The sequence below is a fragment of the Canis lupus genome, chromosome 13 (assembly GCF_003254725.2).
Source record: "Canis lupus dingo isolate Sandy chromosome 13, ASM325472v2, whole genome shotgun sequence".
Lineage (NCBI taxonomy): Eukaryota > Metazoa > Chordata > Mammalia > Carnivora > Canidae > Canis > Canis lupus.
This window is the reverse complement of record NC_064255.1, coordinates 35,660,477-35,674,346: the sequence shown is the minus strand read 5'-3', so window position 1 is coordinate 35,674,346 and position 13,870 is coordinate 35,660,477. Positions and strand designations below refer to the sequence as shown.

Below are 13,870 nucleotides of genomic sequence, written 5' to 3'. Positions count from 1 at the left end.
ATAAAACCTTAGTATGACCAGAAGTACAGGGCCACATGTGATGATGATGCTACCACATTATAAGCAGGGCTCCTGTTGAATATTTGGATTATATGAAATAGGATCAGAGATTGTGAAACATCTTTCTCTTTTGTACCTCTGCCACGAAAACCAATGTAGTGACCTTTTTCTGTCAGAAATGTTTGGTTTGATGGTTTCTGCTGAGCCCTATATAATGGCATTTTTTCAGCATTTATTGCAATTTTAGAAATTTTAACTTCGTAACAGAGTCTTTTGGTTTAGTTGTTAATCATGCATCGTCAATATTTCCTTGACTACTTTGACATTTTTCAGGTCAGTGACTAAAAATTATTCTAAACTAAAATATATTTAACAAAATAAAGGGTTTTTTTTCACCTGCTTCATTATAAATTTTACAATTCACTTATATATGCAAAAGCAGTTTGTAAATTGTAAAGCTCTGTAAAATACAAGGTGGTATGTACATAGTCCATAGTAATTATTTCACTTTTCCTCTTTTTCCCATGGCTTCTGAAATACCAGGTCTGTGATTCATTGGTTACTGTGCCATGGCCTTTAAACATAAGCAGGTATTTATATGTGAATAAGGCCCAGAGATGATGTGTGGCATGTTTTCGTGCGTTGTCTTATTTAAACCTCAGGACACTCTTCCTCATATTGTTCCCACTTTACAGGTAGGAAATTAAGACTCACAGTTGAGGTGGCTTGGCCTGGTTCACAGAGTAATAGAAAGCCTGATGAAAATTCATGTCTTAGACTCCAGAACCCCCGGGTTTTTTTTTTTTTTTTTATTGTAGACCACACCCTATCGTTCAGAGGCTCAGTGGTTTTCATATGTAGAAGGGAGGACTGGTTTGGAAGAGTCTGAAGGCATGGCATTGTTTATTCCTCCATTTGTCAAGAACAGCATAGTCCTGACTCCTTTCTGACACTCTTCTGCTAAAATTCAAAAATCTGCCCTCTACTCAAGTTTGAAAGAGTTTCCTTTGTCTCGTTTACATGGTAGCTTCAGTTTTGATAGTGCTGTGATTTACAGGGTAGTCTCTGTCTATTGCTGAAAGCTTGGTTTTAACAGTAGCTTTTGGGAAAAATTTTCAGTGCCCTAATTTAGAGTATTAGCACCTAGTAGATACAAAGTTAATTTTTGTTAATTAAGTGCTCAGTGACATAATTTAATCAAATCACTGCTGATTATTTTTATGTGTAGGAAGTGTACGGGTTGGATGTCATTGACTTAGTTCTAGTCCCTGGCTTACTGGAAATTCTGATTTCTACGATCACGATAGGGTTCTAAAATCAGTCTTACGTTAGGAGAGACTTTTAGCCATGGAGAGGTTCACAGTTGTGTCTCCCTGGGTATGGTCAGGACTGGCTGTGATGGCGCTGTGCGTGAATGGCCAAGGCACCCCTCTGTGCTGGCTTCCTTCTACCGCCAGTAGTACTCCACTGCCAGTTGAACTCTCTTTGCCTCTGCTGAGATTTGGGCTCCTGAACCCTCTGCCTCTCCTCTCTGGATTCTAAAGGAATTGAAAAGAATACCCTGGAGCCTCATGGGTACTGAAATATCGGGTCATATTGCAACGTAGTATCCGGAGCCAACCAGCCCTCAGCTACAGACAGGTAGAGACATCCCTGTGGCCCCCCTGCAGGGAGCAGAGTGAGAAAAAGCCCACCTGAGAAGCAGAACAAGGAGTACGACAGCAAACTAAACAGGATATTCACTTTTCCACAGTCTTTCCTGGCCACACACATCTGTTACCTTAGCCTGTGCACCTGTTTCCAGCATGGAGCATATGCCCACCTTCCCCCAATCACCTCCACATAGTCAGGGGCAATGTAGTGCTTTATCTGTTGAAGAAATTGTGTCACCTACGCTGCATCCCCACCGTCTGGGTCTGACTGGGCACAGCCCTGTGATCAGTGCTGAAGGAGCTCCTCCTGGGCCCCTGTATTTCCTAGGAGCTGCTCATTAGGATCCAGGGAAGTTTGGTCAGATTCAGGTGCAGTGATTTTGCTTTACAAGAATACACCGCCCACATCTGGCTGTGTCTCTACATGACACTAAGACTGACCAGTAGATTTGGTTGTGTGTGACCCCCCATCATGAGGTTCCTGTGGGCATTACACCCAAGAGCCTCAGCGGCCACATGCCTGGATTATGTCAGGGGCCACAGAGTGGCCACACGTGACTTGTGCTGTGCTTTCCGTTATTTAGCTCTTATACTTGTATAAAGATAGCTTTTCCTGATCGGCTGTTCAGTTGCCCTGAGAAGATGAGAAAACTGCTTGTTCCCTGTATTTTCTAGTTTTTAAAATGATGAGTTGCCTCGCTAACCAGATCTTGTGCCTCTGTGCTTTCAAGCATCCATACAAATTTGTAGGATTTTGGCATTGTCAGGGGCAGGGGGCTCCCACGACTGAGCCGGGTTGGATGGTTGCTAGGGCTGTTTCCCCCCACATATCATCGGCCCTGACCCGTACTGTCTGAGCAAAGAGGTAGGCCTGAGAGGCATGGTCACAGGGACTGTTGTTTCACTTGTGCAGCTAAAGATGAGCGGGAAAGCGCTGATCCCCTCACACTGACCCCGGGTGTGCCAACTCCTTGAGCAGCCCTGTGTGTTCTCTCCCGCCTTCACCTGCATCTTCTCTGAGCCCCTGGTGGCCTCCCCTCCCCAGCGGTGGCCCCTGCCACCCTCGTAGCCACAGCCATGGCTTCCCCTCTGAGCCGTCACCACACCTGGACTGGAGGTGAACCCAATATCCGTTGCTTCTTGTTACGCCTTCCAAACTGTCCTCCCTCAGAACAAGACTGTGCTGCATTCCCGGCTCACGGCCACCCCCCGGCGCCCTCCAAGTCCCGGATGATCTCCATGTTCGTGCTAGAGGATTCTTCCAACTGCTGGCCCCTGCCGGTGGGGCTCTGGCCCTCTTCTTGTTGGCCTGAGAACGGAACTCGGCATAGAAGGCGTTGTGGCCCCATCATCCTGCTTCTGAAGATTGCGCTTCCCTGGCTTTTTGCCTTCCTTGCTGCTACAACCCCAGTCTCCACGTGGGATGACCCCAGCTTTCAGTCTTCGGGCCTCTTCCCTGCCGCCAGTTGCCTCCTTGGGGATCTTACTGTGTTTCATGCCTTAATTATGCTGGCGACTCCCAAATTGTCGTCTTAATCCCAGAAGCTTCCCTGAACTGGACTCTTGCAGCCAACTACCTCTTCAGCAGGTCCACTCTGAGGTCTCATGAGAATCTCATGCTTAACCATGCTCGAAAGTGAACTCCTGGTCTCCCCAACCATGCACACACTCCTCAGTCTCTCCTCTTATTAAGTGGTGGTTCCTTCCTTCTCGCTGATCAGACTAGAGGCTTTGGGGTTGTTCTGGTGCTGTGCTGCTTCTTCCTCTACATTCAGTTGATTGGCACATCCTAAGGGGCTCCATCCTCTGAGTCTATTCAGTCCAAGCTTTACACGCACCTGCCCTTGTTCAGACGCACATACTCTGTGCCTGGTTTCTTGCAGTAACCTGTCAGTTCTCCTTACACCCTGTGACAGCACCCCAGGAAACCTTTAAAGGCTAAGGCCAGTCCTCTCACTTCTTCCTTTTTCACCTGTGTCCACCCCACATCATTCACAGTGACAGCCAGAGCCCTGACATGGGCTCCCAGGTGTGTATCATCACACACACACACACACACACACACACGTGCGCAGGTGCGCACGCACGCACACCAACTCTTGCATCGTCCTGCCTGACCTCCCTGCTCCTTGGCGTGTGGCCCAGGCTCACTTCTGCAGAGGTAGTGCTCAGCTGCTGCTGCTTCTGCCCCAATGTTTGCACCGCCCTCTCCCTCTGCCCCTCAAGGCGTTTTACAAGCAACTCCTTCCATATTTAAAGTTGCAGCCACACTAGAAAATAAATACTCCATGCCCACCTCTGCTCTGGTTTTCTCTATAGCTCTTAGTATTGACACACCAGGTAATTTACCATTTTGTTTGTTTTCCCCCCATACTAGAACTTATAAACTGAATAAGGTAGGAGTCGGGGGACTTTTTTGCTGTAAACACAGCATCTGTATACAGTGTGTCCTGCTCACGGTAGGTGTTCAACAAATGTAGAGTCATCGTCTTGAATAAAATAATTACCTATATAAATAGAAGAAGAGTCCTAACAGCATTTTTAATGATGTAGGGTAACCTTGGTATTACTGAAGAAAAGTTAAAATTTTTTGAAACTATTTGCTTTTTAAGTCAATATAAAGAGTACTCAGCTCTGTTTAGAAAGAAAATAAATAGAATAATGGGACCAGCTAGCACTTAGGCAGTGGCTGCCCCGGGCCAGGTGCCTGGGGAATCCCTTGGGGCCTTCTCCACGGCTCTACTCAAGGAAGCCTCTGTTGCTGCCTCATTTTATAAATAAAACACAAACAAGAGCGGTTAACTTTTCCAAGGTCAAGGAATGAGTGGTGAAGCCAGCATCTCAATTCAAATACCTGTTCTTTGTATTTGTTATGTCTCTGTAATTCCACACATAGAAGATGAGTTTAAGAGCAGTAAAATGAAGTCTCTCATATTCTTTATCAAATTCACTATGTTTATATTCTGGCCCACTTACCTTCGTTTATTTTTTTCCCCCTTGAGCCATTTGAAAGCACTTGCGGGCATGGCGGGTCCCTTTACTTAGAAATGCTCCAGTGTGTATTTTCTGAGACCAAAGACGTCATCTTACATGCTCATAACATAATTACGGAAATGAGAAAATGTACTCCTGACGGAATGCTGTCACCTTCCCCACAGTCCATGTTCCTGTCTCACCCGGGCATGTCCCTGTCCTCATCCCTGCCCTCCTCCTCGGCCCCAGGCCCGGGCTCCATCCGGCCTGACAGTGCATTCAGGCTTCGCACCAGGCCCCCGTTCTTCCCCGACAACCACGGGCAGCTGATGGGGGGAGATGCAACCCTCAGTAATGGGGCTGGGGTCCTGGCCCAGCATCTGAAATATCGCCACGTGGTATGTTTCCGTTCCTCTCGCTTCTGTTCCTGACACGTTGATACCATCTGTAAGTCTCTGCCTTCGGTGGATCCGGGCCCCGCTCTCCCTGGGTCTCACCTGAAGTACTGGCCTTTCTTGACGGGACCCCCGGGAAATGCAGTTGAGTGTTGCACGTCTCCTGCGTCTTCTGTGTCACATGTTCTCACCACTGCATCTTCAAGAGCCGTATATGCCCTGTGCTGACCTCACCTTGACAGATGCCCACTGTTCCCCGTACCACACCATAATTGTTGCTTCTTGGGGCTGCTGTGTGGCGTGCTCCTGGCGGGCGAGGATGCAGCTCGTGTCCAGGGCAGAGGGGACTGGCCGTCACAGGAGTCTACAGTACGTGAGCGAGGCAGTGAGTGAGCAGATGACCCTAGTGAGTAGGGGGCTCTGCGGCCTGTGTGTTCAGACATCCCCATCACAGTTTTTATGTTTAGGTCATTTATATAGGGTATACACTTAAGGTCTGAGAGTCTGTGTCTTTGCTGATGATTTGGGAAAAAGTGCTCGTAAGACTCTTTCGCAAATCGGGATCTGCTAGGTTCTGGCAATTTTTCTTTATGGCTGAATGTTCACAGGATCCTCGAATTATTTGCTGGTCTTTGTTTATTGTCTTGTTTTGTTTTGTTTTAGTTTTGTTATTTGTAAAAATATGTGACACCTGCACTTGGCTGGCTCTGCAGAGCTGGGAAACTCATGTGTCTGGCTGCAAGTTTCAATACCTAGTGCTAATCTTTGCTAAAAGAGGAACTTGTATTTTAAAATATTAATATGATTTTTAAAACTAAAGTCAATCATAGTAAGAGATAAAGTGTGCCAATAGTCAAGTAAAAGCATCGCAATTTTGTATTTGCTTTTATACATCTGCCTTAAAATGTAACATAAGTTTTCTTTTGTATTTTTGTATGAAATAATGTGTCTCTATTTTTCTCTTTCTTCCTCTTGCCTCTTTATAAAGGAGTCAGTCCCTGCCAACATAAAGTTAAGAAAGCTAGGCGCTTTCTCCCTTTGGTCTTCTGTTCCCATGAGCCTTCTCCTACGGGTACTGCACTCGCTCGCGCCAGCTCTCACTAACCGCCGCGCCCTGGCAGCGGGCCTAACGGGACGCTTGTAGACTGTCCTGAGCAGAGTGTGCCTTAATTGGGTGTCAGCGTATGTGCTGTCTGCTGCTCAGCAGCCATACCGGGGCGACGGTTCATGTTGACCGTCTTTGGGCTGCTCTCCAAGAGAAGACTTGCCTGTTGGCTGGTTTTTAAATGCATGACAGGGCAAGGCGTGGCTTCCTGGTTTCATTTATGGGGTCTTCATGTTCTACCTCAGGGGCCAGCAGGTACCTCGTTTTCCACTGCGGGTTTCCTAAAGTGGCATGCAGCTGAACAGAGAATGGTCAGAGTGAGCCCCAGGCTGCTTTTCATGCTTTGCTGGCAGATACTCAGGGATGCCTCAGAGCAGAGGCAGCCAGGCCACTTGGATCATTTTCTGGAAAGTGGAGATTATTTGTATCATCAGAATAGGAATTTCTCCAAACACTGCATAAATTTAAGTGGAAGCTTGACTTGTACAGCTTGTGTGCTGGGCCTGGCCTGTGGCTCCATGTAATTGGACCCCATGGCTCACTGGGGGAGGCTGGCCTTCACCAGACACATTAATGACTGGTTATCTTCATTTTTATCTGACAGGACGCTTCCCTTGGAGAGGATAAAGGCTATTTCTAGCATTTAACTGCAAGAGCCTATCAGATTAATTTTGCTCAGTATGGTAGAAACCAGCTTTACAGAACTTCTGTGGAACTTTGTATGACGTGTGGATAGCTGGAAACTCAGCATAATGCCCTTACACCGAGTAAACACACTCACTACTGCAGTTGCTCTTTCCTCTTTTGAATTAGACCTGGGGGGTGATTTTTTTGTTTTCCTTGTGCTTTGACTTACTTGTCTTTTTAATAGTGTGTCTCCTTCTCTCCCCTCCCTGCCCTCCTTCCTCCCCCACCCTCCCTTTCTTTGCATGCCACCTGGATCTGCAGATGAAATTAGTGGGGACGGTAATATTTATTTTCACGTTTGTGTTACTAATAGAGTTATTTAACCGTAAAAATGGTTTAGTATTTAATGAGAGGCAAAATGTGGTTTTGATCCAGAAAAGCACGTATGAAAAAATAATGATGTGAACAAATGATCTCTTAAAAATTGTTTAGGGCTTTGCCAGTTTCTCTGTCATGTCTCAGTGGTAAATTTGAGTTGTGTATACACATAGTGAATTTTCTGGATTTCAGTATTAACACTTTAGATTTAGAACAATTGTCAAAAACAGTACTAGTCAATAAGATTAGTCGCACTTGAAAGCTTTAAATAATAGAAGTCCATAGAGCATTTCCCAAGGACTGTGTATATATACATACACATACATACATGTATATATATATCATAATTCTTAGCTTGAGAGTAGATAACAGAAAGGAAGGAATGAAAAGTGATTTTTAAGAATCATACAAACTAGAGAAATATCAGCAACAGTGATAATGACTGTTCTTCAAGCAGTCGAGGGTAGTACTTAAAAAACTAGAAATTTGAAAGTCAGGTATTGTGTTTTATGTTCCCTGCTTCATGTGCTGCCTGCATGGAACTTCATACTCTTTACACTAAACTCAAATTACAGGGAATAGCATTTTTCCTCATGATCACATGAGAGAGTGCTTTTACTGAAGGTTTCAGCTGTGTCATCTTCGTGGTAGGACTGATAACTCGAGTAGTGAAGGATCTTAACTAAACACGACTTTGAGAAAGCATGTCTGTTCCAGGGACTGACAGCATGCAGATCCAGTCCTTGGTACTTACAGTTAGTTAGCAGTCACTGCTGGCGCGGAGCCCCCTGTGCACAGGCGCTTGGTGTGTGACTCCAGCATTGTCCTCTCTGCAGAGCCCAAGGGGGGCCTAAGGAGCACAGGGTGGACGCTCCAGCCTCATGCTCCCCTACTGCCCCATCATGTCACCAGCAGCCTGGTTGAAATTGCTTCATCTCATGTGTCTTCATCCGTAAAAGGCCTCAGCGGTTGTTGTGAGGATTACTGTAAAAGCATGAGAATTGGAACAAGTGTTTATAAACATGAGCTTATTCCCACATTCTATGTGATAAAATCATTTTCCTCACATTTGACTTTCCCAGTTCTGGCAATCAGTTGGGGCAAGTATTTCTGCTCCCATTTTACAGATGAGTAAGATGGACTTCAGGGCTTTAGTCACTTGGTCTAGGTCAGGAGGCCACACACTGAGGCCCATGGGCAAAATACAGCCTGCCTCTTTCCAATTGCCCCTGGAGCACAGGATTATTATTACTCTTTCTAATGATTGGGGAAAAATAAAAAAAAAAATAGTATTTGTGGCATCAGAACTGCATGAAATTCACATTTCAGGGTCCACAGGTAAGACTTTATTGCAGCACAGCCACAGCCATTGTGGTAGAGGGCTGCCTACCTGCTGGCCCGCAGCAGCAGGGTTGGACAGTTGCAGCAGACACTGACCAGCGGAGTCTAAGAGACACGCTGTCTACCCTGGGACAGGGGAGAGCAGCCGACCCTGGGCTGGGTCATAGAGCCGTGGATACAAAAGAGCACAGAGGAGCCCTTCCCGGCTTCCAGGAGAGAACTCTTCCCTGCTTTCCGGGGCTCTGTGCTAGCAGCCCCTGTCCATCATGCAGGTGGAACAGGAAGCCGGGCCATGGGCCAGCCCCGCTGAATTGCCCGAGTTGTCTTGTCCACAGAGATGTGACTCTGTGGGATTGGTGTCCCGTTCTGACTTCCCGAGAGCAGCAAGGGGCGGCGGCCAGGGGAACGAGTTTTCAGAATTACAAGTGTCCAAGCCATGGCCCAAGCACCACAAGGGGAAAGGAGACCGTTTTCCGCCAGGCGGTTGGAGGAGGTGCCCCTGAAGCACCCTGTCTACCCCCTCTCCCATGGACGGTGAGCACATGGTCTGCACTGGACAAATTTGTGACCCTGAAGGCTCTTGTGCTGTTGCACCGACATGTACGCCTCGGGCTCCAAAGGCGTCAGACTGCGTGACAGAGCATGAGGCTTGGACGCTGTGCAGCCGTGTCCTTGTTTTCAGTAGCAGCTTGACTCCACCTGTTCACCTTGCTCTAAGAGGAGAACTTCATTCTTTTCTCCCCTAAGTTCTGAGCTGTCACTGTCCTCTTTATGTGTCTTCCTCTCATTTTTATTTTACTACATATTGTGATACCCAGCCTTTCAAATTATTATGTTGTACAAGGTTTTAGGAGTCTCCATTTTTAAAAATGTTTGTTTTGAAATATTTAATTCATGGAAATAGTCTCCCAAATACACAGGTCCCCATCCTTTGAACATTCCTGGAGCCAAACTGTGCTCATGTTGGAAGGTGGGGAGATCCCCCAAATATCCTAGAGGAATATTCCATAGTTTCATAGCATAGGGTACATGGTCTCACAAAAGTCCCCAGGGGCTTTTTGGTGGAGCGTGCAACTCTTGATCTGGGGGTTGGAGTTCAAGTTCCACATTAGGTGTAGAGATTACTTTAAAAACTTTAAAAGATATATAAAATTCCCTATAAACGTTGTGGAAGATAATAAAGGATGAGGCCCGGGACAGCACAGCCCAGGCTCTGTGCCTGAGCACTGCTGTGAGTAGCAGCCTGCCACCGATTGGCTTTGGGACCTTGAGGAACTGACTTGTGCCCTGGGAGCCCCAGCCTCCTGTCTGTGAAGTGGGACGATGCTAGCAGTACCCACTCCCTGGATCAGCGTTAACAGTTTCTAATAGCGTCTGCAGTGTGGTGAGCTCAGGAATGCTGCCATCATCGTCAGTAGGCAGATCTGGCTTTCCTTATTGGTGCTCAGATCTTCAACTTGTTTCCTTTCTTTATGTTTGTTTTCCTTGTATCATTGTTTGGGGAGACCTGGCAAGTTCAAGTCAGGCTCCAATTTTTCAGGGGCCCTTAAGTGTGTAAAAATGCCTCTTGTATCAGTATCATATCCTGTAATGCTAAAAACCGGGTAAGGAAAATAGAACCAAGTCAATATCAAGCATTCTTGGGGAAATATGCCATGTATTACAACCTGAAAGCTCCTATGTAGAGATTACGATGAAACTTCTATAGGTCTGTGTGCCTTCAACAGCAGTGACTCTGTTCCTTAGGAACCAGCTCAGAGGCCACTAGTACCGTTCACTGCAGCGAAAAGTCTCTAGTCATGGTACAGCTCAGTACACATATCTACACCTTGGTGTCAGCCTGAGTGATTCCCAGATAGCTTTCCAATCCAAAGAGAGGAAGGAATTACAGGCTCTTTTGTGATTGTGTCAATTAATTAAGGTATCTGCAACTTGATTTTTCCCAAATCAATTTTGTATGCTAGCCTGATGTATATCAGCCATTTAATTTTTATGGCTTCAGAATATTTTCAGAGGTTAGTATTTCTAGTGAGGCTGTTCTAAAAAGAGACAGTCTCAGAAGCCATTGCAGTCAAACCAGGAGGGCCAACTGAGAGTCTCAGCAGTCAGGAACCCCTCTGCTGCCAGATTCTTCCCTGAGAGCACTCAGAAGAAGCAAAACCACACGGATATATCATGCACAGGTCCACACCTCGACTTTGTATGTATCTCCTGTAATCCTCATAACAACCCTGCAAGGTGGATGTGTTCCCATTTTACACACGAGGGCACAGCTACAGCAGACAGGTGAGATGACCTTGCGGGGTGGAGCAGGGTATGTGCCCGTCCTGGGCGCTGCAGCTCCACCCCGTATGGTCTGCAGGACCCTGCATGGACCACATACTTCTTTGCCTCAGCTTTAGTCTGCTCACTGTGTGGTCGCAGTGAAGTCGTCCTCTCTTCAGCAAGTACGTGCCTCACCCCTTCTGTGTGCCAGGCACCATGTTGGGTGCTGAGATGAGTGGTAAGATGCACGAGGGCTCTGCTCCCCTGGTCTCTCTGTGTGGAGCGGGCAGACAGTTGACAAGGAACAAGAGGACTGCCAGCTGGTTGGTAGTGATGGCACTGAGGAAAGTAAGCCGGGCAGCATAACTAAGAGTGAGGAGGGTCAGGGGCAGGTTAGTTTGAGGCAGGTCTCTGGCTGGATGACGCTTCAGCTGACACCAGAATTGGCTGGGCCAGCATGAGCTCTACCATGGGGTAAGTCCTGGGTGAGAGGCCTACTCTGATATCGTTGGCAGCTTTGTGCCCTTCTCCGTCAGGCAGGCAGTGACCCCCCAGCCACGAAAGGAATCATGCCAGGGGGGTTGATGGATCTGTGGCGTCTCCTTAGTAGAGCAAAGGGCCAGGTGCAAGGATCCCTGAAACACTTCTGGTAATGGGGCAGCAAGGGAAGCAGAGTCTGGGGTCTGGCACCTGTCACCGCCCAGATCCTGCTACCCCCGGGGCCACCTACTGTGTTCGGCCTCTACAGGTGTGTGCTTTGTAGGAAAGAAAGCAGTGAGGGTAGAGCCTGTCGTTGGTGGAAATTCTGCCTTAGTTAGCTTCCTGAGGGAAGGGCACAAATCACAGAACAAAGAGGGAAAACAATCCCCAGATGCCATGTGTGTGACGTGTTGCTTCTCTTGTCTCAGCTACTCGTGTAGATTCCTCCCCTGCGTGGTCCTTTTTCTTAAAGTGCCTTAGAAGCTCCCTTCTGTCCCCAAATATCATCTCCCACTGTCCTTCATTAAGCCAGCCTACACAAAAACAAAGCTGCAGGCCGAGGACATGCCAGCGCACTGAGAACAGGGTAAGAGGGAGCAGTAAAGAAAGAAAAGAATGTAAAGGTTTTTTAATCCTGTAAGTAGTGTTACTGGTAACATGTAAGAACCATACAGATTATCCACCTCTCAGTAGGATTTAGGAATAGTTTACATTTACTAAATGCTTTAAGGAGAATTGATTTATTGATGTTGCACTCTGCTAGCTGAATTTTTTTTTTTTTTTACTTTAATCACTTTTAATTAAGAACTGAATTCTTCCAGGAACTGTGAGGTCTGATCTCAGTCATTACCATAGCAATATGTGGAATGATTGATCTCCTAAAGAACGTAGACTGTGTGTATTCTCTCTTTTCTATAATTTTGATATCTGAATGAAGTAGTCATGGCAGCACAAAGGAAAGAACACTTAGTTTTTAGTTTCTCTGGGGTTAAAGGTAGATGCTTGGTCAGATTTTCTCTTTGAAGAGCTCTCCTCAAAGATAATTCAGGAAGTGCTGCCCCTCCTTCCCTGGCCCAGCAGCTTACATACATCCTCAGGCTGGAGCAGCTAAAGCTTTTCCTCTTTACAGAAAGAGGAAAATGGGCAAGGCTTAAGTCAGCATAATTGTTGTCCAAGTGAGGGCTGTTTCCTTCAGATGAGTTTTCCCCGTTGATACGGAGGTGGGTTTCTAAGTCACTGTATTACTGAGAGGAGTAGTGGAAACACTGCAGCTCCTTGACATCATCTCAAAGAAGCCTCCTTTTACTATGCCGCCTCTTCCCATTCCATTCTTTCTGCTAGACCTTTTACTCTTCTGACATTAGCCTGTACGCTTCAACTACCTGAGCATAGTGTGACAGGAGATGCCTTCCTGGGTTCCTTCCACCCGGAACAAATGAAACATGTTACTCAGTTAATCGCCTCAGCAGTCAGACTATCACTTTTGTTTTCCAAGAGGCCAGCGTTCAGATTCTGCTGTAGAGTCTACTTATGAATAATGTCAGATTCTCGGTTTTTGAGATACCAGTCTCGTTTGGAGAGCTCCTGGGAGACGGCAGTGTGGCCTTAAACACGTATTTGGTGTAGTTGAGGGAGAGTTTTGCAGTTGGTACATAGTTGCTCCCTGTCTTTCCGTTCTGCACAAGGGCTTTCTGTGCCAGCTCTTTGCTCCCTGAGAAACAAGTCTGTGTGTTATAACAGACTGCACCATGATGTCACTTTATTTCCATAAATGACTCATGTGTGAGCAAAAATTGAGTAATAGTGTTTTAAGAATATGTCGGCATAGTAGGAGATTTAGGCAGATCATTTTGCCTTTTCTAATTATATTAAAGGCCAGGAGGTCAAATATTTAACCTTTTCCAACATATCTGCTTCCTTTCCTACAGAAACAGATGATTATGCTGAGATTATAGATGAAGAAGATACCTACACCATGCCGTCAAGTAAGTAGGCTTCTGGTTTTATTCTTCAGATTTGACAGTATTTAACTTTTCAATATCTCACATTTAAATTTTAGTTATTGTTTTCTTAGAACTCTCTTTAATAGCTCACTGAGTGCATGACAGAAATATTCTCTTCAACCTTTAGAATCCTATTTTGTATTCGGCTAGTCTCAGGTCAGAAGCATTCGGCTAGTCTCAGGTCAGAAGCCTAAAAGTTCAAGTATCTATAGTAAGTTCTGCTTAGTTACAGGTTTTCCGTAATCTTGTGTCCTGGCTCTAGGATGATACAATGGTTATTGATTACAGAATATCCTCTCTGTAGATGATTTTTTTGTTTAAAGTTAAATACATATACACACCTATATATTCACTTCAAAGAAATACTCATATTCACTTCATTGCATTTCAGTTAATTGTGTTCCGTCAGCATTCTCCTTCTCTCTGTTGTGTGTTGCTTCTTGATTTCAGAGAACCTGGAAGCCAGATTTCATGTTGGAGGATACAGCCCCAGATCTTGAATTGGAAACACACTTGAAATTTCACTCACATTAAAGAAAATGTTTTAGGGGCACTTGGCTGGCTCAATCATTAGAGTGTGTGACTCTTGATCTGAGTTGAGAGTTCAGTCCCCACGTGTGGCATAAAATTTACTTAAAAAATTTTTTTTTT

The 13,870-nt window shown here is 45.9% G+C and overlaps 1 protein-coding gene across 19 annotated transcripts in view; it reads left to right on the top strand.

The window, feature by feature from the left end:
• The window catches only part of PTK2 (protein tyrosine kinase 2), a 266,474-nt gene that overhangs the window by 178,426 nt on the left and 74,178 nt on the right, over positions 1–13,870 (top strand). For 11 of the 19 annotated variants that reach the window (XM_049093133.1, XM_049093131.1, XM_049093123.1 and 8 more), the window contains 3 exons: positions 6,009–6,092; positions 7,074–7,091; positions 13,145–13,201. In XM_049093133.1, coding sequence (XP_048949090.1) covers positions 6,009–6,092; positions 7,074–7,091; positions 13,145–13,201 — 159 coding nt within the window. The remainder of the gene's footprint in view (positions 1–6,008; positions 6,093–7,073; positions 7,092–13,144; positions 13,202–13,870) is intronic. The other 8 variants (XM_049093125.1, XM_049093129.1, XM_049093122.1 and 5 more) reach the window with 2 other exon arrangements.